The sequence below is a fragment of the Numida meleagris genome, chromosome 9 (genome assembly GCF_002078875.1).
Source record: "Numida meleagris isolate 19003 breed g44 Domestic line chromosome 9, NumMel1.0, whole genome shotgun sequence".
In the NCBI taxonomy this organism is placed as follows: domain Eukaryota; kingdom Metazoa; phylum Chordata; class Aves; order Galliformes; family Numididae; genus Numida; species Numida meleagris.
In genome coordinates, this window is record NC_034417.1 from 6,570,173 (window position 1) to 6,592,996 (window position 22,824).

General features: G+C 39.5%; 1 protein-coding gene and 1 long non-coding RNA gene across 4 annotated transcripts in view; one reads left to right on the forward strand and one right to left on the reverse strand.

The window, feature by feature from the left end:
- ALDH1A2 (aldehyde dehydrogenase 1 family member A2) overlaps positions 1-20,325 on the forward strand; it is a 56,835-nt gene extending 36,510 nt beyond the window's left edge. For both annotated transcript variants that reach the window (XM_021407087.1, XM_021407086.1), the window contains exons 6-13: positions 814-942; positions 1,075-1,188; positions 10,295-10,397; positions 12,589-12,773; positions 13,449-13,613; positions 14,044-14,201; positions 15,012-15,086; positions 18,138-20,325. In XM_021407087.1, coding sequence (XP_021262762.1) covers positions 814-942; positions 1,075-1,188; positions 10,295-10,397; positions 12,589-12,773; positions 13,449-13,613; positions 14,044-14,201; positions 15,012-15,086; positions 18,138-18,210 — 1,002 coding nt within the window. In that variant the 3' untranslated portion in view covers positions 18,211-20,325. The remainder of the gene's footprint in view (positions 1-813; positions 943-1,074; positions 1,189-10,294; positions 10,398-12,588; positions 12,774-13,448; positions 13,614-14,043; positions 14,202-15,011; positions 15,087-18,137) is intronic.
- Positions 1-22,824, reverse strand: part of LOC110403630 — a 100,602-nt gene that overhangs the window by 11,588 nt on the left and 66,190 nt on the right. Inside the window, exon 3 of one of the 2 annotated variants that reach the window (XR_002441764.1) lies at positions 1,197-4,310. The exons of the other annotated variant lie outside the window; for it this stretch is intronic. This is a non-coding gene — a long non-coding RNA (uncharacterized LOC110403630). Of the gene's footprint in view, positions 1-1,196; positions 4,311-22,824 lie in introns of those variants that run through there. 2 annotated transcript variants of the gene reach the window in all.

Genomic DNA, 22,824 nt, shown 5'->3' on the forward strand with positions numbered 1-22,824 from the left:
GTGGCTGACTGATACTTTCTATTTTCTTTCCAAAGAAGATGATTATTTGCTTCTATAAGAGTGATTCTGCAAATGCAGTTATCTTACTACTCTGGCATTTCCACTGAAATCACCAGGACTGTCCACTTAATCTGTTAGGATCGGGCCTTGCTGCAGAAAGTGAAACACTTTTTACTCTTATCTTTACCCACAGTTTCTCTATGTATCAAATTAATACAATTCACTACTTCCGCTGCAGTTAAGTGAAGTTGAAATTACTGACGACACTGATTTCTTATTCCAGCAGTTTTTCTCAACTTTTTTCTGCCCTTTTCATTCCTTTCATGTAAACTGCAGAATACTTTTTGAGAAAAGATACTAATTAAATGCTTTCACCTGGTATTGACATTTATATTTATATTTTATCACAATTCCATCACTTATATACTTATATACTGATTGTATAATTTGAGTATAGATCTTATGCCTTAGGACATATACAAGAAATGGAAGCAAGAACTATTTGTTGTGGGGAATTAAAACTGCTAACTGCAAAAAAGTAAATAAAAAGCGGTGTATAAAAAAGTGAACAGATAACAGAAGATTGTTCTGTGAAGATCATGTGGGGCTTGTGTTTCTTTGAACTGAAGAGAAAGAACTAGAAGGTCACTGCTGTCACTTTCTTAATGGCAGTAATTAAAAAAATCCTTGCTTTGTGCTGGGAAAGATTTATGTTGAGGATAGGCCTGAGAAATAAGTGAGGTAGCAGCTTGACATCTTGAAAACAAAACACCACCGCAATATTTTTCCATCAACTTTTATTTTTTCCTACAGTGGAACTTCCCCCTGCTGATGTTTGCATGGAAGATTGCTCCAGCTCTGTGCTGTGGCAATACAGTAGTTATTAAACCAGCAGAACAAACACCACTCAGCGCTCTCTATATGGGAGCCCTCATCAAGGAGGTAAGAATAATTGACAGGAATAATGTCTCCGTCTGTCTTTATGGAGAAAGAACTACTGGTACATGCCTGCTTTAACATGCTCTGTCAGGTTTCATAAATCACGCTTCCCTTCATCTGTTCCTATTTTGATAGGCTGGCTTTCCACCAGGAGTTGTCAATATTTTGCCAGGATTTGGTCCAATTGTTGGTGCAGCAATAGCATCTCATGTTGGCATTGATAAAATTGCGTTTACTGGATCCACTGAGGTAAGAGCATTCCCAGGTATGCTACTATAAAATGTGAATTAAGTCCTTGCATTGCATTTCTCACAGTCACTGAGTAAAAGAGAGATATTTTAATAATACTGGTTGGTCCTTCTCAGCTAAACTTCTAGACTGCAGTATATTCAAAGCAGAAATGGCTCTTTTCCTCCAGCCCCTGCTGTGCCCAGCACCTCAGCACAGGAGATTCGGCTAGAAAAATATTGCTGGGATTTCCTGTGGGCTTATGAGGATGTGAACCTCATGCAAGTAAGCAGAACATCCAGTGTATATCACAACATACATAAATTCTGCTTTAGCATCCACAATTTGTGTATCTTGGCATACGTGGGGAAACGGGGAGAGGAAGAGGGCAAACACACTTCAGCTTTGATGCTGCATTCAAGTATACTGAGGAAGAGAAGGTCTAGAAAGGAAGGATTGCGGGGTGAAAAGGAAATTGTCCAAGGTGTCTGTTCCCAAAATGGTGAGAAAAAAAATGGCCAGAAGATGAAGGGAGCCAACTGCCTCCTGGATGCCCAAATGTCTTGCACTGATTCTACGATGCAGATGTTACAAAGGAGGTTGGGATGAAGAAGAAGGTTGTAATCTACAGAAAGAGAAATGAATCCCTCAACTCAGATCATGCTTTGCTCTCAAATATGTGCAAAGCCAGCTGTTATCAGGGTTGGGGGGGATGATAGAGGTACTCCAGACTGAAGTCACAAGAGAGGGAGCCTTATCTCATCCTCTGAAGGCAGACAGAAAGGAATCTCTGTGGGAGTTTCAGGGCTGGTTATATTTAGAGGGTGCTAAAAACAGGCCCTTTTCAATGCAAAATCTGTCAAACTGTTCTATGGGGGGAGCTCAACCCCAGGGATCCAGTCTCTCTTTGATATGTTTGACTCCCACTCATGGCAGTTGCAGGCTGTATGCATCCCAGGGATGCTGCACTTCACAGTGAGTCAGGTTTGTTCTTGAGTCAATAAACTGACTGGTCGAACAGCCCTTCTAGATACATGTGCGTATCTCCCTGGTGTGCCCAGGCTTGCAAAGACTTGATCAACTCCTACAAATAAATAATTTTGGTGGATTTATCCTGTAATTGTTTGGAAGTCAGTGCACATGAGCATAGATTATCAGTAAAATGAAACTTTGGCTGTACGCCTAATTTGCACAGACAGTTAACTCGCAATTACTGTATGCCACTGCACATGAATTTTTATGGCAATTTGAAATTACAACATAGGCAGGTTATATACTAAGTCAACAGCAACAGCACATTTCAGATGATTCTGAGGAATTACTCTAGTTATTACATCTCCTGTAACCAATTTATATTAGCATCCTGGAGTACTGAAAACCTTAATACGAGCTGATTACCCCCCATAAATTAAGTTGAAACAATTGTTTTCATAAAGGTATGCAGTCTCTGTTTAAGTTAAATATTCTATGATACAGGATGTTGCTCTGTTTGGAGGAGGAAAAATACAGATGGGTTAGGTTTCAAAGTTGTCTTTTGTAGCCAAAATAAATTTTTATTGTAGTTCCAGACAGCTTTAGTTTTAATAGGCGTTTAAACTCAAAAGCTGTGGGTTTTATACTAACTCAGTGCCTACCTTTAAAAGCCTTACTAATAGGAAGTGAAAAGCATTACAGAGATGAAAAAGCCATTCTCTAAGAACCAAAAGCAAGAACAGATGGAACATTTTAATGCAGAGTTAGTGTAAACTATACCATATTGTTTCTGATTTCCTGTAACACTGAATTTTCGTAACAGCAAGTCAACATTGTACAATTTAAAAACAGCGCTGTGACATGAGCTGAACTACAGAGTGTGTGACTTCTCCAACATACTTTTCAATTTCTAATGAAATAATAATGCAAATATTTTGTCTCTCTGGTCTTTTCTGAAGCATGTCAATGGTACTTTCCAGGGATGAAGATTTCTGATAGCCATCAGATATGTACAGATATTAACTTTTATTTTCCCCTTTTGTCCAGGTGCTAGTGAAGGCAGTTAATACTTTCAGCACGAGAGGATTAAGAGAAAAATCTATCAGTAGAGTAGGGAAGATCTTCAAGTTTAGATGTCTGAAGCAGGTTTTTTTTCTCAAGTTTACCATAAAGTTCTTTCAGAAAAAAATATAAATGTTTTACCTTTCAGGTATATATTTGTGACTATTGAAAACTCAGTATTGGCCTGTAAAAAACATCCTCAAGTCCTGAGGAGTTTTTTTAAGGGCTGCTTTTCCTACAAGCAATATTAATGCTAATGTTTTACAAGATGTATTGATTCCAACCCACATACAAAAGAAATAACAGCAAGAAGGCCAAGTTCATGACCTTATCTCAACAAAGGCTGACACAGCCACACCAAAGATCCATCCAGCCTAGTACCTTATCTCGGAACATAACCAGTAACAGACTGCTTACAGAAGAACAAAGCACGTGTAGAGTGATGCTTTTCCCTCATAACCTTTGGTAATCAGTAATTTAAATACTTCCTGAGCCTGAAAGTATATGTGGACAATTGTATTTAATCACTACCAGTGGCCATCCTTGCAACCTCTTCAAAATTTGCCTTCATATTATTGTAGTAAGGAGATAAAAGTTGCACAGTTTTTGAACTGCGTGCATTTAGAGTGTGTGTTTCCAACACTGATGGAAACTGCTTCTAAGGGAATCAGTAAGTCTAGGGAGAAGCATAACTCTGACTAGGAAAAGAAAAGTGATGTTTGGACGGAGCACCCTGTCTCTATTTTATTTTCTCAGATTCTTTAGTACTTTCAAAATTAAGTACCACTATTTACTTTTCATTCACTCTTCCCAAAAACTATGTAAAAACTAGTTATCTGAAAGGACCTGTCTTCCTGTGGTACCATCACTGCTTGATTCCACTTCCTTCTTTCCTCCTGGCACTCCCTTTTATGGGTTAGCTTATGCACATCAGAACAGTAGTCTTCCATGTCTTTCTTACCTTAGACTCCTTCTTGTGAAAGACCTTCCCGTGGATCACTTCTTCCCTCAATCCCGTAGTACATTTCCCTCTAAACTTACTTCCACAGCTCATTAGGAAGGATCCTGCAGACACCCAACCCAGTCAGCTATGGATTTCACTTCAACAACTGTTGCAACAAGAGAAAGAAAATCGTACTGAGTAAGAAAGTAAGCCTAAAAATACTGTGTCTCCTTAAATTTCAGCAGCTTTCTTGGCTTCTCTGCTTGCTTTGATTCATACTCTTCAGCAGCTTTTTAACAGAAACGTTTATTTTTACTGTGATGTTATAGTGATCCAGGGCTGATCCATGAGACTCCTTAATTATGGCAATCTCCTCTCAGGCATCACTGACATGTTTTTTTCCTCATCTTCCGCAATCACATGAAAATTATACTGCCAAAAACAATCTTTGTTCCAGCCAATCTGACAATGTCAACACTTGTTCTCATTCCTTTCTTACCTTTCCTTGAAAGATCATACGCAATTTAAGCATCCCATTGCCTCTTACTGTACGTATCCTTGATCTTTCTAGTCCTTAGTTGTAGGGTGGAATTCTTGCCTGCCAGGACCTTGCGGGTGGTTCTGTGAAGCTCAGCCATCTCCTATACTATCCCTGTTATTCACTGTTCATGCCTATCCATTTTACTCTGACCCTCTCTGCTTCAACTTCTTCACCGTTCCATATATTGCTCTATGTCCTTTAAAGTTCCTTTAAAAATGCAGTTCTTTTGCAAGACTTACTAGGAACAATTTATTTAAGTCCTTTTCATTTTCTGAGCTTCAGAACAGATTCAAACTCTGGATATCTGGTTTACCCATGTGTCTGCTCTTGGGCTGCAGGGCTCAGAAGTACAGGAGAGGTTACACAAGTCTCTTCTCTTCCTCTAGAGTTAAATGAGCAGCACAACTTACTTCCAGACAACTGATGATGAGAGGACGATTTTTACACATATCAACAAATGCAGAGATGTTCTTCACTTTTCTGCTGCCTTCTTATTGTTTGAAAGAAATTTTGCTAAGTAGAAGAAGGTAAAAAACCAACAAGTGGCAGGGAAAAGACATTTTCAGATGCTGCTTTACTCTTCATACGCCTTTATTTCCACGCAAGTCTGTGAATACAGAGCCTCAACAAATACAGTTATTTTAACTGCTGTGAGCTTTCTGGCCATGCCTGTATGCGTGTGCTCCATTTGAACAGAATCTGGGTACCTATAAATTCCTGATGTGCATGGAATATTTAGGTATGATCTGTTTGAGACCTAAGATTAGAGATTATTATGAAGTTTAAGAAGCTATGCAACTAAAAAAAAAAAAAAAGCATTTAAGGGACTGGCTGGATTAAAATTTTTTTTTTGTTGCAAAAGCTTAATGAGTTCTAATAACTTCTGTTCAGAAACAAATGTGTTACCTCCAAACCAGAGATGTTTGCAACTCTCTCCAGTTGTTAAACGCTCTCGAGATGAGAATCATAGATAGCACACAGAACATTTGAAGCCCTGGCCAACTAGAAATTTATCTTAAGTGGCTGGTTTCCACTTTGTTCGAACTACCACCCGTTAAAAAGCAGACAGATTAAAGATAGGATTTAGGTCTATGTTCATGCTCTTCTGTAAAGTGACCCAAATAAATATCCAATAAGTTGTTCTGGATGCCTGTGTAAACAAAAGGTCTATAAACAACATTAAAAAAAAAAAAAAGCCTGCATTTTGTTTGGCAGAATGTTTTCTCTATGCACTTAGATTAACAAAGAATGATCTCATCGTTAGTCAACAAGATACAAGAGAGACCATCAAAGCAAACTACAGGAGAGTTGAGATTGATTCATGCCAAACAAATGTTTGTAGCTAACAGCTGTATTACCACTGATTCTAATTTACTCAGCAGGAATCTCCTTTCATTTCCGAAGTGAGATTAATATCCCAATGCATGATGTAGACAGAATGTCTACCTACTGCTCAAGTTGTGTAAGCTCTCCTGGATCATACAATCTCATGCTGGTTCTGGACATCATGAAGAATTACATCCTGGAATTTTCTGCTTTTAACAACAAGAATCCTAAAGGTGATTTGTCCTGTTCTGAGAAGTCTGCGAGCTTACAGAACTACAGGCATTCCTTGTTCGAAATAAGAAGAATTTAAGGAGGCTACATTATTATTCATTCTTGCTCCGGCTTAACTATTTTGATTGCATCTTGGAAAGGTTGAGCTTCATGAATGAAAAAAAGTCTTTTCCTTTTTTCTTCCTTGGTGATTTTGGTAGAACTTAGGGAACTGTCCTTGGATGACTACAAAAACTGCTTCTTAAAACTGAAACAAATGGGGTGATGTATAAACGCTTTCAAAGTCAACAAGAGTTTAGCCACAGACTTCCATGGGACCAGTATTTATCCAAGGAACAAATAAACCATTTATAGCATAGGATTCCCTCCAGGGATTTCTCTTTGGGATTCCCTTTTCACTTGTGCAGCATTATTCATTGTGCTTTTTTCAGGGCTGCTCCTTACACAGGGCATTGCAAGGTCAAATAAAGCTGCTCTTCATGTCTGTATTTCAAAATGCATTTGTCTTTGCTGAATCTGGGGACACATCCCAAATACCTTGGTCTTTAAATGTTTCTCAGGAAAATTTTGCATACAGTGTGGATTCAAAAAAATATAATAATCATCAAAGACTAAGCAGAAGGATAGGTTTCAAAGTTTTGCCAAAATTATCACAATTTGTGCCTCAATACCGGGAGAGAGAAAACTCTGTAATTCCAGAAAACAGAAAGAGATGTATCTGCTCATACCATCTTCCTCGGACTTTATTAATCTCTTGTAACTTACAACACTTAGATTCTTCAGCTGTTCTCCCAGTATCCCAGGAAAGCTATATAATAAAGCAAAGATCACTACCCCAGGTACTTAAAATGTTGAAGTAACTAACTGATGAGGTAGATTTCTTCCATCAGTTTTCAGTGTTTGTGGAATATTTTAGCTTACAGAATTTCCTGTGCCTTCTTACCTTCACAGTCTTATCTTGCAGCGTGCAAGAAAACTATCTGTTCAGCTAGACTGCTGTTCCCTTGGATTCAGGTGTTCTCTAATAGCATAACATGTGACCACAGGAGGCTCAGAGCAAAGGTGAAGCCAGAGGTTCTGAGAAAACTGTAGAGGAAGTATCACAAACCTTAGAGATTTGCTTTTGATTCGTGAGACTTCCAGTGCTTTAACAGGCAAAAACACCTATACCATTTAGATGCTGTTTTCTGTCTGGAAACAGAAAAGGAAGAGAACATGAAATCAACAGACTTCTTTGAATTTCTGTAGAGAAGTACTGAAAATGACTGCATGAGCATCCTCTTGAAGGAGACACTGAACGCGGAAATAAGCAGCAACCAAATGCTGTATGTCACAGTACACTCTCAATACCTAACATCATGCAGTTCACAGTCCAGAAACTATTCTTCAACAAGTTGTATTGCACAAGGGTGCTCCAAAACGTCTATTTAATCATCTTTCTTGTTGTTGTTGTTCTGAATAACAAATTGTTTTCTTTGAGATGGGCCAAATTACATCTGCCTCACCCTCCATGCAGCTTTCAAGGTTATGGTACTTCACAAGCTATCCAGGGATACTCCTGATATCAATCTTGAAGCCTATTCAAAACAAAGATGGGGAGTCACAGTTTTCTCTGCCAACATTCCTGCAGGATAACCACACAGCTCCATTATCTGTGGGAGAGTCCTCTCTTCCAGTGTTCCTTTGCAAGGCTGTGCTGCCTATTGGGAGCTCACAGATAGAGCTGAGAGACACCACAGGAAGCGTGTACTGAAAGGCCATACAGATTGGAACACTATCACTTATCCCTTTCATGCTGTCTTTCTCTTTATAGAGAAGGTCAGTTACAAAAGGCAGTCTTTGTCACTAAATAATCACAGCTCTGGTGCCCTCCCTAAGACTTTTTTCAACCTGTGTACGTAGGGGACAATAGAAGCACAGTGAACAAAAATGCTGAGCAGCGTGAGCCCTACCAACCTGATGTCTATGCTGATTTCTGATGAGAAGACATGGTGAGGCTGTTAAGTTTCTGTCTGGAAACTTGACAATAACCTCCCTCTATTAACAATACTGTGAACAGCACTTTTTTTCAAATTAAGGCTGTTGCCTCTATTTGCCACTCGCGATATTTGGACTTGGAGGGGGAGGTTCAAGGCAGTGAGGGTGTGAATGGCATTAGCTGGCACTGGGTATAAACACAGCACTCTCAGTAGTTTTCAGTGTACATTTTCAGCAGTTTGAGAGGCTGGAATTTGCAGATGACGTGCTTGATATGTGTAGTGGGGGTGGAGGGCAGAAAGGGTCCTTCTTTTTCATGTTCACTTCTGGCTGTCAGTCAAACACAGCAATAAAATCAGTTCCAATTAAGAGGATATGCAAGGAATTTCATGATAACGTCAACACCCCGTCAATATAGGGATAAAGAAATTAATGGTAATTTCTATATATTTTTTTTAAACCCTCAGTTACACACAATTGTGGTATCACCAGATAAACAGTTAATCACAAAGGCACGTGAAATGGCTGACAGCTCCTTCGTCACCCTGTTGTTTTTGCTTTGTGTGTGTGTCTTCTTTTGTTTGGTTAGTTGGGTGTTTTTGTGTTTGTTTGTTTGATTGTTTTTGTGTCTGCTTTCTGTTTGTTTTCTGTGGAGGCTCTGGTTGCTGTGTCATTTGCTTTCTGATTACTCTAGTGCTGACTTAACTTTCTCCAGCAGCCTGACTTCACTTCTCTAGGAGGTTCAGCTTCTCAACCATTAACCCCTTACTGCAGGGAATCCCATTCACCCGGCCTTAGAAATGGAAACCTCAGAAATCCAATGAGAGAAGAGAGAAAGAAGTCTCACTGCGGACTCACGCCACATGCAGCTCTCCATGTGACCTTAAAACATGTCCCAGTTAAGAGAGATCACTTAGGAAAGTTCTCAAGCTTCTAAATTGTAAAGAGACACTTAATCCCACGCTTTACTGCGTGATACCTGTGATATTTTATTAGCTGCAGAATAGGCACAGTTATACTGTGACTATAGAATCTGATCTATTTTTGATTCATTAATCCAGGGAAGAGAGAATTTCCAGAGAGCACTGCTGCCTCTCCAACTGCACTGCCCTCTGTACTGAGTACACAAAACACATCAAACGTGTAGCTGTCAGACTGCTACTCCATTTAATCAAGCCTTATGTTCCGTAGTGAGATCTGCAACTTGATGCTGTTCCAGTTTTCTCACAGGGCTGCATTCTGCTCCAGCTGACCCCACAACCTACCAAAATATTTGAAGGTGCTTTTGACCTCCTCAACCCATATAAAGATTATCTGTGGTGCAGCTGAGGGTCAGATCTGGGATGGTGCATTTCTAACTTCTTGCCCTGCTTGGTATGCTGCTAATCCTGCAGAAAAGGCTGATGATTTCCTCAGAATCTGATACATTCTCGATCGTGATTTCACTGTCGAATTATTTAAAACTTTTGGTGCTGAAAACTGAATTTGGAGAACAAATGCTCTCCTACAAACAGTTTGGCTAGCACTTTACAAGTAATAAGAGTGAAATAAATTCTAATAGCAGTCATCACGTTGGATAGCTAACACCTGGACTACATAAAGAAGTGTGATAGCAGTTATTACTAATGAACAGTAATATGCTTAATAAAGGCTTAATGCATAGTCTGTTATCAGATCTATTTTGTTCTGCATCAAACTAAAAATTGTATAAGCAATCCTCTGGGCAATAGATGTAAAACCTTGTGAACATGCCAGTAGTTTTGATGGAAATTATTCTAGCTATGCCAATTTCAGATATTTAACTCAGCCATCCTAAAGCACCCTGAAGTAAAGTCCAAGCCATTTTAGCATAGGTACAAAAGGATGAAGGGTACAAACACCTCGTGCTTTGCCTTGTCCCCTCTCCAATTCTAGAACAAGAAAACTGGAACGCTGTCCACTGATGATGAAAATCTGTTTAGACTGAAGAACTTGCTGGAATATTCAAGGCTCTGTTCCAGTGATGTCCAGCATTGGCTGTTAAAGTGAACTGCATGACTACATTGCCTGTAAAATTTGTCTCCATTTCCTTTCAGGTTGGGAAGCTGATCCAAGAAGCAGCTGGAAGGAGTAACTTGAAGAGAGTTACACTGGAACTGGGTGGGAAAAGCCCAAACATCATTTTCGCAGATGCTGACTGTAAGTCAGCACTTCCACATTTTTCTTAAATGTTTCCGTGGCATCCTTTTCTTTCTTCATCTTAAAGCTTATCTTTTAGTCAAAGTGAAATGGACCAATACAACTGTATCTAGTTGCACTTCTCAATATTACAGCAAGAACCAGGGATATGATATTTTTGTAAAGAGAAAACATTTGTACCCAGATTTGCAGAGAACAGAAAAACAGAACCAAGCACATGGATATGGCATAATCATAATCATGGTCCCATATGCATTTGTTGTTCTAAACTCTGCAGTAAGGTGGTCTGTGATAGATTCAAAGCCATTTTAAAAAGGGAGGGCTTTGAATTAATTTGAATAATACATTAGCTAATCAGTGCAGTATTTTAAGCTATTTTAATGTTAGCTATAGATGGAGACTTCAATTTTACACATTTTCACAATTGAAGAATTGTGTTCTGAAATATCCTCATTGCCAGTGTCAGCAGGGAGCTGAAGATTTTGGCAACTGGATGATCTGCAGCTGGGATTTTTGGCACCTGAGGAGGTACAGGACAGCAGTTTAGGACAGGATAAAAACACAGACTGGAAGTTTCTGCTGAAATGATCAGCAATGAAATAGTTAACAGTGTTGATATTTAGGAGGTATTAGCAGGAGCTGTTGAAGTTATCACCCCATTAAGATGAACAAGATCTTGCTTTGAGCTATGGTTTCAGGCTTCATGCAGGCACACTGTACTTACTGCATTTTCTGAGAACTTTGGAACTCAAAGAAATAGACACTTAAGTTTTGCTCTTTTAGTTTAAGGAGAAAAAGTGAATAGAATGATTCTGAATAGCATATATTACAAGAGCTGGTTACAATCCCACATTCATTTTCAGAAATCACCGATGTCTGAAAGGCTAGAGAAAGCTTGACAACTCTCAGTAGTGGAAGTCTTTCCTACATGGGAAAGTTTTCCCAAGCTGGGACAGCTAAATTGCAGTCACAGTCTTCTTGGTAGGCCAAAATGGCTCCTGTCAGCTGGAGCCAGGTGCAGATGTTCAAGTCATTACTGGAATTAGCTATCTCCAACTTGCACCAGAAACCACCATGTCTCAAACCTAACCTACTTACTCAGATCATCTGAACACTTCTAGTAGTGTATGCTGTGAGCAGGTCTGTGTTCTAGCTGCCACACAGCTGTAGTTTATCTGTGACCTGCTGTATCTGCCAAATAAGGTTGAAGACCTGGTAAGAAGTTGCAGGCCACAGGGGATTAACAGGGCACAGAGAAGAGCAAAGTCTTCCTTGGGACTGTCGGTTCCACAATATATCATACTAAAGCTCTTTGGCCTTCCCATAATTACAACCACCAGCACTTGACCTGAAATTCAAACTTCAAAGCTCTGATTATTTAAGAACAGCAGACAATTTGCTCACCATTCCAAAGGAGCTGTTTGTTCTGTTTGAGGAACACTGTGTGCCAAAAGCTAGCAGAAAGCATGACAAAGCTGTTGAAAGTTTAGTGCACATTAAAAAAAATTTTTTTAAATCCACAAAAATCAGAGAAGAGAGTTTTTAGAGCCCTTCATTGTGCCAGACTTGGCTATGAGAAGGATATATCAGTTAATCATGTCTATCCACTATTGTTTTCAGTCTCCATGGAGCTGCCTGGGAAAACTTGAATTTAGTCCAGGGAACACCCACCATAATTTTTTTCCATGACTATGCTGAAGGCAGAATAAGACATCTCTGTTGAGATTTACTGAGAGTAAAACATCGTTGCTTTGTTTATTCCATAAAAGACTATACCTTAAACAGTGTTCCCAAGTGCTACAGATGATAACAGAAGTATTGCAGTGCTGAAAGTCATCACTTTTCAAGGATAAATTCAGTATCACATGGCCCGAATTCTTTTCTAGTCAGCTGTTACACCCAGTGGGAGAATTTAGCTCTGAACGTGTAAATATGGCTGGATTTTCCTCTCTTGCTTGAATCCTGGGTGCCTTGGTTCTACATCCAAAGAAGATGGAACAGTAATCATGGGTTGATTGTTTCATAATTGACCTGTAATTTTAAAGCCTCATGTGGTCACTTGTATAAGCCAAGAAGGTCACAGAATCAGATGTTTCTGTCTTGCAGATGTGACACAATGCAATATACATGAAATTGGTGCAATATGAGATGTGTCTATGATGTTTAAGAGCAGTGTACATTGTTTTTGTAGTGGACTATGCTGTGGAACAAGCTCACCAGGGAGTCTTCTTCAATCAAGGTCAATGCTGCACTGCAGGCTCACGGATTTATGTGGAAGAATCGATCTATGAAGAGTTTGTTAGAAGAAGCGTAGAACGCGCAAAGAGGAGAGTAGTAGGGAGTCCTTTTGACCCCACTACAGAACAAGGGCCACAGGTAAAGGAACAGTGCTCCGGCTCTACAATCCAGAAGGTGCCTGGAAATATTTAACTCTTAACAGGACAGAGTTCATTCACTGCATATTCACTTGCGGTCCTGGGCCAGAGATGTGTAGTGAAAACCCTCTTCCTAAATATTAGTAAGTTTGCCTCTCAGTTTTAACAGCAGGATTCTGGTCTTCAGCTGCCATGGCATGTTTGCAAACTGTACAGTGCTACTGCTCGTAAGAGAGAAGCCTGCAAAAGTCTCTGTGCAGGCATGTATTATCAAGAACAGTAACTGTGCTTGTAGACCGCTAGAGAGATGGGAATTATAAGCAAAAGATGGTCAGAATTAGACATACATCTTTAGAAAATGTTCCTGCCACTAATAACAAGATAGGCTTATCCAATGTTCAAGAAGTTAATTTAGAACAAAAAAAAAATAATACCTTGCTTTTCACTTACAAACCAGATTCCTTAGCAAGAATGTGGGTTAAGCCGAATACATACAGAGATACATCCTTAAGAAGACAGCCCTACGTTAACAGTCAGCAGCTACTTGTAGATCTTTGGCACCTCAAGCCAGCAGGGAAAATATGCATGAGTCTACTCTCTGGGATATTGCTTGCCTAAAAAACTAATTTTGGTTTGATTGTCAAGTGCAAGTCACACAGCTTCTTCTCTCTTTCAGATTGATAAAAAACAGTACAACAAGATCTTGGAACTGATTCAAAGCGGCATTACTGAAGGAGCAAAACTTGAATGTGGGGGTAAAGGGCTAGGAAGAAAGGGCTTCTTCATTGAACCCACAGTGTTTTCCAATGTAACAGATGACATGCGGATTGCCAAGGAGGAGGTATTCACACACGCGGGCAATATAATTTTAAAATGTCTTAAGCATTACTTTGTTTCCTTTTTTAATCTAAGACAAAAGCTTTACACTGAAAATTATTACTATACAACAACAACGAGGAAAATCTTTTCAGAACTGATGCACAGATCAACTGACAGCATCAGTTTAGGTAAAGAAGCTCAATTTTTGTCATTTGCTGTAGAGTCTCAAACTTGGAAGAGATAAAGGAAGACACTGATGTGTTTCGCTAGGAAGACTGCTTTGGGAAATGTGTGTAGTTTTACAGACAGCAATTATCAGTAATAAACGTTGCTGTGAAATTTCGTAAGAAGTAAAACAGGAAAGGACAGACCATTTTAAAAGCAGAACAGAACAGGAATAAAATACCTCTGAGTGAGCAGTTTTACAAATTAATGATTAATTTTTCTTGCAGATTTTTGGGCCTGTTCAAGAAATACTGAGATTTAAAACCGTGGATGAAGTCATAGAGAGAGCCAACAATTCTGATTTTGGGCTGGTAGCTGCTGTCTTTACAAATGACATAAACAAGGCCCTGACAGTCTCTTCAGCAATGCAGGCTGGGACAGTCTGGTAAGGCAGAAGTTATCACACTCCTGCTCTTGGAGATAAAGAGTTTGACTCATTATCATCATGTTACCTCAGTTTTGCACCCTTTGTCTGAGAAGTGTTTATCTAGCCCATCCTAGTGGTGAATCACTAACCAAGATACAGAACAGCTGTTGGGGGATGTTGTCTCTTGGCTCATGGCAGTCAAATGCCATTAAGTGGAAAGTGTCTTGCTTTCTGTTAGCATGGCTGTCCCTTATCCTGCTGAATTGCACTGCTGAGAGCAAGGCAGGAGTACAGATGAACGTTTCTGTGGAGCGGAAGAATCCTGTGAGTTTTCTGCTAAAGGTATAAGGTATTAGGTATTTTCTACATTAAGGAACCAAGGGGACACTTATTTCTCTCGCATCTTTAGCTGTATGAAGTGCCACTCTTTCAGCTTAATAGCTTGCAATTTGCTATGTCAAGCCTAGAGAAAGTACAGGTGCAAGAAAAATCAGGTGGAAAAAAGATGAATTCAAATCTAATAGCTTTGTGTTATAAACTTGCACTTAAGTTTGTCAGCAGATTAACAAACAGTTCATTAGTGAAGCTGTAGCCAGGTGTTCCCTGCCCTCCTCCAGCCCTCACAAACTAAACCCCACTCTCCTTATGAGTAGGGAGTAGAATGCTGCCTTTATGGGGTAAGTCCCTCATTTCTTTTCAAAAAGATACAAGTTTGTTAATACTAATAGCTGTACAGTATCCTTAGCTCCACCAGTTTCAGTATCTCCAGAGTTGTCCAAATGTGCCTCTGACAAGTGCAATTGAACTTAATGCCTTTTCCTGTTACAGGATAAATTGCTACAATGCCTTAAATGCCCAAAGTCCTTTTGGAGGATTCAAAATGTCTGGCAACGGGAGAGAGATGTAAGTATTACACTGTTGTCTTCTAAGCTGTTTTCAGCTCTCCTTAATAAACTTAATAAACATTAGTGAATCCTTCTTTGTAAGTGAAGATCGGGAAATATTCCTATATGAGGATCAGGGTATTGTAAAAAATGACTCATAACCACTGCCAGTTGCAAGTGATTTTTAGCTATTTATTTTTGTATTTATTGTGACACAGCAACGCGAGTTACTGAGAGTCTCTTCTTATTCTGAAAGATACTGAAAATTTCTCGGTGTTTTTTCCAGCTGTAATCTGTGTTTTCAAAGTTTTCCTTATTCATATTAATCAGTACTTTCCATAAAGATTCTCCTTACATACTGCAGTGTACCTGTTTTAGGGTTGTTTTGCCATTTTTGCTTCTCTTGCTATTTTTTTCCTTTACTAATATAGGTGTGTTGGAATTTAATTAAAAAGTTCTGTCTTTTCCAGATTTATATGCAATGTTACATTAAATCAGGCCTAGAGAAGGATAGACAAATGTGTTTACATCCCTTAAAAAGAATCACCTTCCATTACAAAGCTTTCTGTCTTTCCTTATTCCATTTAGAATTAAGCGCCAAATATTTTGAAGTGGAGCTCCACCCTCAAATACTGTCCCACGTACCTAATTTAAAATCTTACCAGTTTCTAGTTCTCATTACAATCACAAAGGAGTTTAGCAGTTGGATCAGCCTCAGACTGCTTACGCATACAAAGGATTCAATTAAACTCTTTGCAGGAGGCATGCACACCAGATATGTCTCACCTAAGATTTCAAAATAGCTTATGGCTAATGGCAAGCTCAGCAGTAAAACTAAAGGTCAAACTCTTTAAAACTTTAAATTTGTTGAAGTATACAACTTGATCTATAAAATAAGCTCTTATGTAGTCTGAAATATTTTCCCTCATTAGGGAGTACTTTGAATAACACATTTGTACTATTCTCCACATTCATGAGTTATGAGGTGATCTCACACTGGCATAAATATGTCAGCTCATCTAACTCTTATCATTGTGAAAATATTCTAAAACTACTAAGCTCAAAAGAGCACATGAGTAACCTGACACTCAAGAGTGACCCCACTGACTTCAGGGAGGTTAACTGTGCAAGCAAAATATTCACATCTTAGCACTGTAGAGTTTTTCAGAAGAGGGTGGGGGGAATCAGCACCCCAGCTCCCATGAAAAAATTGACAGTAGTTGTACACTTGATTCCCATCCGTAGCTTTGAAAATACTAAGCACAATTAGTGTTTGCAATGGCAATCATCTCTCTCTCACACCAAGATTTCTGAAAACCTATTTTCCGGAAACCTACAAATACCTTTGGTGTTTGGATTTTGTGAGGAGTCCCGTGCTCCACCCTCTGCCTCACCCATGTAATCATTGCAAGCATTAATGAACCTGAGGTCCCTCCTGCTTGTAAGCACCATGGAAATCTCTAGTGGCAATGCACATTTTCTCACTACATGGGTCCCCTTGGGCTGAAAAAATCCCTCTCTAAATTTATTCTATAGGTCTTGCAGGAGACACTGGTTTCCAGTAGATTCTCAACAGGGGACAGAAACTCAGAGGCAGACCATTATAGAGTCTGCTTGTTACACTGTATGATGAGCAATTATTCCATTCCCTTCACAGCATCTTTGATTAGATATCGCCTTCTAATTCACACTCCCCAACTTATATCTACATACTTCTTATTAAAATGCCAAGTTTTCTTAGATCCCTGTTTTAAGTGATACATTTTACAGCATAAATAATGTTGAGCAATTAAAGAACAACCAAAAAACAGGCAAGAAAATGTTCCTATGTGTGTGTGTCATTGCTAAGCTAATACAATATTACAGCCAGATTATGACTGTGCCACTGTGATGTTTGTGCTAGCCCTATATTATGCAGGACTTATTTTGTTTCTGCATTTCAGTTAACAGATTTTTATCACACATGGAAAAAGATGAACTCAGAAAGTTGAGATGTGCTACACTCGTTTTACACTCCCACAAAATGTACCAGAGCATGTGCATACCAACAGAGAACTTCCATGCATGTACAAAATGCAACTGATTTCTGTTTACTTTCAGGCTTTCAGACTTGGACTGTACATGTTTTGAGGTGGAGACACTGTTTGCTTTATGCACACAGCATTCAGCAGACATATTAGAACTCTAACTGTTCATTTGACTAGAACACAGTTCTCCATCTTTCAACACATGAACAGCAAAAATGCAACTATCTGTACTTCAGAGGAGGCCGGCATAATGTCCAAGAAGCCACGCCACTGCCACTGTAAACCTCAGCAGAGTTGTCAAAGAGATGAGGCAGGCCGGAGCTGACTACAGTAAAATCCTACGCAGCATTGAGAAACACCCACTGATCCTCACACAAAGCAGAACACGTATCCCACAGAGTCGTGTGTCAGATGGCTGGGACCTAGAACGTGGCTAGCTTCCTTCTAACAGATAAAAGATCGTAAATAAGATGCTGTGCAAGGGCAAAAACAGGTTTTCTAGTTAACTAGTGGAAATCTGAGCAGGCTGAACGCTCTTTCACAGTAAGCGCATATGTTGATTTCTGCTGCTGGACATTGTGTCAGGGGAAAAAAAAACAGAGGTTTAAGAGTCACATATACCTTTATCCACAGATGTGAGCAGTTCATTTTCCATAGGGATAAGTTTGGATCTTTTCTTTCTTGGGTACAATTATAAGCAGTAATTTTACTGCCAGTGAGTGGCATAGGTCTTGGTGGTTGAACATCTTCAGGATCTGGGAAGGACAGAGGACATCAGTTCACTCCCAACTAGGAGTTTAATGTCATTCTCTATCTCCTTACAAACGCTGGAGCTGTCAGTTGTTCTTTTGACTTAACACTTAACTTCATATTCAGCTTTTCGGAAAAGATGCCATGAAAGGAAAGCTGTACAGAATCAGTGTGCAGCAGAAGCCTATGCCTAGAAATGTAGGTTATATCTTCAGTGAGGAAGCACTTCACAAGTTTTTGCTCAATAAGGAATTAATTTCAGGTCTAAGTTGATGCTGCCATTTGTTTTTTAGGGGTGAAAGCGGATTGAGAGAATATTCTGAAGTTAAAACAGTGACAATAAAGATCCCTCAGAAGAATTCCTAAAATGATGAAAGACCACATAGTGCAGAAGAGCACATGATGCCACCCTCTCTATTCTTTATGGAGACCAGCACTCAGGAATAAAAAGTGTTACACAATATGTATTTAAGAAAATAAGTTGCAGCATATATACTGGGCACATCATTGCGTAACTAATGCAAACCAACTCTGCATGTTTTCATAAAACTCTCTTGAGAATCATTACATCTTTATAAAACAAATCTTAACAAGATGAAGTTGCTGTTGGGCATCAGTTTAGTAACAATTCTAGCTATAAAACCGTTAACTGCAAATGCATGCACACATTTATCTCTTCTTCAAATAAAATAAGTCTTACTGCTTTCAAGTTGCCTTCTCAAACAGACCTGCCTTCGTCTAACTTTCTTGTTTCATACAGGGCTTTACAAGCCAGATTTACCCGAAATGCTAGGAGTGAATCAAGTATCATGGATGTTCTTAAGAAAGAAAAGACTGAATTGTAACCAGACGAAAATTTCTAGATAGGCAGCTTTCCAATTAGCACGTTCACGTAAGGAGGTTAAACTGGGGAGGGAACTACATTGTTATAAGGAAAACACACGGTGTTTTGGTTTTCAAAGCTTATTTTAATAATTATTTTATGGCTTGCTACAAGTGGAAATCCTCCCTCACCTACAGGGACTCCAGAGGTTTTACCTGCTTGACAAAAGAGCATTGCCAGACAGGGTGGGAGGATGTTGAGAACAGGAACGGATCCCAAGGCTGCACACGGCATTTCAGCTTTCACTGCCTGCCTACTTGTGTTGTTGTTGTCATTGCTGTTTCCAGCTTTTTTTTCTTTCTTTTCTAAACAAGTATTTGCACGTACAGTCTCCGTTTATTTGTCTGCTAGCAAAGTGCTTGTGATTACACTGAGAATCATTCAGTATTCATTGCCACAGGAAGAACCCAGCAAAGAAGTCAGCTTATGTTCTTATGAAATCACAGCCTGCCATCCGCACCGTGCTTGTGAGCCTTAGGTGAGCGTGCTGGCTGGCCCTGTACTTTTCAAAGATGTCTGGTTTTTGTTCAGCCCAAGACAAAAATATGAACAAGTTCTTTTAAAAGTGAGATGTTTAAAACCTGTCACACTATTTTCTGCTGCCTATAGAATCTCTTCCAACTTGCAATTAACCAACTAAGCATTAGCTCCTTCTTCCTTCCAGCTGCAGAACTCCCCAGACTTTTTTTTTTATGGTTTTGCTTTATGTTTTAACTTAGAATTAAGACAGTGTATTTTAAAAGTGCGGTAAATAATCTGTAGATACGTTCTGTGGGGTTTAAGGACAACATGATGGCCTCAGGTGTAAGAGTTTTCCTAGCTGCAGTCTACTACAACCTGTTGAAAACTCCAGCCCTGATTCAGCAAGTCATCACTTCTGCACATTACTTTTCTTTGTTCTCTGAACAGTTCTCTTAGGTTTGAAGTTGCATGTGTCCTTAAATACACTGCTGGACCAGGACAAGAGTATCCAGCACTTTGTAGTGTTGTAGCCCTCAATATTTTGTATTTCTAACTCATGTCAAGCTGTGTATGTGTTTTTAAAGCAATATATATACATGATACTATTCAGAAATGACAGTACATCCACAGAAATGAAAATGAATCAAAATATTCCTGAGTTGTTAAATGCAAATGTCACCTACTTGTACTGTAGTGTATGTCAGAGTTAAGAAAAACGAAGTACAGCAAGTAAGAAATTAGTTATCTTTAAACTGCAATATAAAATGTGGAAAAGGAGATTTTATTTCCTTTTTCCTATTTACTTTTTAAAAAGAGCTTTCCTGTGGTAACAGCATTTACACTGTGTACTCTTTTGTATTCTTTTTGTGTGATTTGTATGTCTGTGCTTTACATTCAGGTAACTAATACAGAGTTGCCACTTTTTTTTTCAACCTTGTCACTCAGCTCCATTTGATGTACATGGATTTGTGAATTCCTTTTTTAAATGTACCATCTGCATGGATCCAACAAAACATTTTTCCAGTCCCTGCAGCTTTTTGTTACAGTTTTTAATCATGTATATAGTTATATGTTATTAAAAAAGTAAAAGGATATTTTCTATGAAGTTTTTTCCATTAAAAAGGTTTAGAGAAAGACTTTAGACTGTGAGACTCCTTTATTGTTGACAGAGCTATAAAAATATTTAAAAAAAATATTTTCTTAGCAAAAGATCTGCTCTCACAGTAGCTTTATTTTCATTTGCAGAAGTGAATGAAGTAAAAGGCCAATTACATTTTCTAGAATATTATTGCAGCTGTATGAAAAACACTTGTGAATTGCAGATCTAGGCCGTGGCCAGAGTTCATCCTCACTGTTATGGTCATAAAGTTTAGCTATTGGGGAAGATCTGAAATCATCAGAACCAGTGGGGCACCCATGCGTACGGCTGCATCACAGCTTGAGTTTTGGACAATGTTTAAAACAATTGCAATGTCTTTTCTTTCTCCAGTACGTGAGTCACAGGGATGATTAAATTAACACCCAGATCTTTTTATGGACTGGTGTTCTACTTGTCTTTAATTTCAAAATGCTAAAACAGGGGAAAAGGACAGACTGAATGTTAGTTTGACAGCCAGCAAAGTTCTCAGGGCCAGGTTCTGCACCGCTCCCCCTCAAGCAGTCCCTTAAATCCACGGTTACTTTCATTGCTCATTTGAAGTGGTGTCAATTTAGATAAAGTAACTACTCCATTAGCAGAGCTGGGCTGCTTCACTGCATGGCATTGGCTGTGCCTCAGTGTCACCACGAGATGCTGTTGGTTGAACACACACTCTACAGGCAATCGCTATAGATACAGTCACTTCACTAAAACAGATTGGATAAAAGGTAACAAATGAACAATGGGAGTGAAAATGCATTCTCAAAAAGGAAAGTATGGAATATCAGGAACATTAAACAGTTTCATTTCTACTTGTTTTCCCAGTGCCATGTGCAGCACTGCTGTGCGTCTGTGAGCAGACAGCCAGCACTTTGTATGTATTCCCTCCCCTCTCCCTGAGCGATCTGCAACCTGTTCCACATTCCAACTGGTCATACAGGCACAAGCAATGGAATACTTAAAGAAAACAGGAGGGAACTACTGAAAGCATGGAGTATTGTCATCTAATAAAGTAAGCAAACTTCAATCTATAGTAAATTAACATCTTGTTGGCCCTCAGCCAGTGAGAATAAATGTATCAATAAATGTGTACACAGGTACAGCAAAGTGAGAGTTGGTGCACTGCTTCTGGGAAAAAGGATATGAAAAGGGGCAACAACTGCAGTTCTGTGGTCTTCAGACAAAGCAATGGATGTGATACTGCCTGAATAGCACTAACACCTTTATTTGTGCCCATTCACAAAGAACAATCTCCTCCCTCCCCACAGAGGCCAGTGCAGAATAGCTCGCTCTGCACATTTGGAGGCACTGTGTTACAATGCTTTCTTATTCCTCAGTTCTGTCCTTAAAAAAAAAAAAAAAAAAAACCAAAAAACCATAATAACACTGAATTTAAAGCACCAGTTTCTCTCTCTGCATGATCACACTGAGAGCTCTGGAGAGCTACACTTACAACCACCGTACATTTGCATCCATACACCTCCATTTACTGCACGCTAAGTCTATCAACACAGGAAGCAATTTTTCTCTTAACATCTTTATTCCACAATGACTGATAGTCACAGTGCGGCACGACTGGAGCTGTCTCTACCAGGAAGCAGGAAAAGCCTTTGTGGCTCCTCAGTGCCATCAGCGTTCCCAATCACTTCAAACAGACTTCCCTGAGCACTCTAGACTACAGCTGCATAAAGTGCATCTTTCTTCCTTGTCCTTGTTACACACATTCCTTCTCTGTCTTCGCTGCATCTTCCACATCCACTGACAGCACACATGTATTAGGGAACTATGTGTGGCTCTGCCAGAAAACATGGAGACTTCAGAAGCAAAGTGGGGGACTGCAGTAATTTTCAAATTGGGCCATTTGGAAGAAGGGATTTGGCTGATGTGAGAGCAGTGATATAATATCAGGTGACTACAGTGCAACTATGATCTGCTACTACGAGGTGATGGGGTCCCACTTTCTTCTTCCAAACAGCACAACGTGGAATGCTGGGATGCTGGTTTCAATGAGTATTGCCTATTTTTCTCAGAGGACCAGAACTGACACGCTGGAACTCAAGGTTAGCATAAGCTACAGATGATTACATCTGGCTGCAGTACCAATTCAGCCATTTTAGCAGTGAAGAGCAGGCCGCACTGTCAGTGCAGCCAGAGCTGCAATGCTGGGGCAGTCTTAGCACTGCCACATGGTTACCTCTGACAAGCTGTAGGCTGTGCACACACATAGGACTGAGAATCTGTCCCAGAGAACATATCGTCCAGGAACAGAGGCACAAAGACCACTCACATCTCGGTACAATGGGGCTAATCATTATAGTTGTTGCCTAATGTCTCGAATCCCCTTAGTTTACTATTAGAGGGGCGGAAGCACACCGATGTGCCACTGACTTGTAAGAATGGTTAATTCTTAAACAGTTCAGACAGCTGAGTTTAAATCCAGAACCTGCACTAAAAACCAGCCTCCAGCACAGGTACAACAGAGCCCAGTTGCATTGTG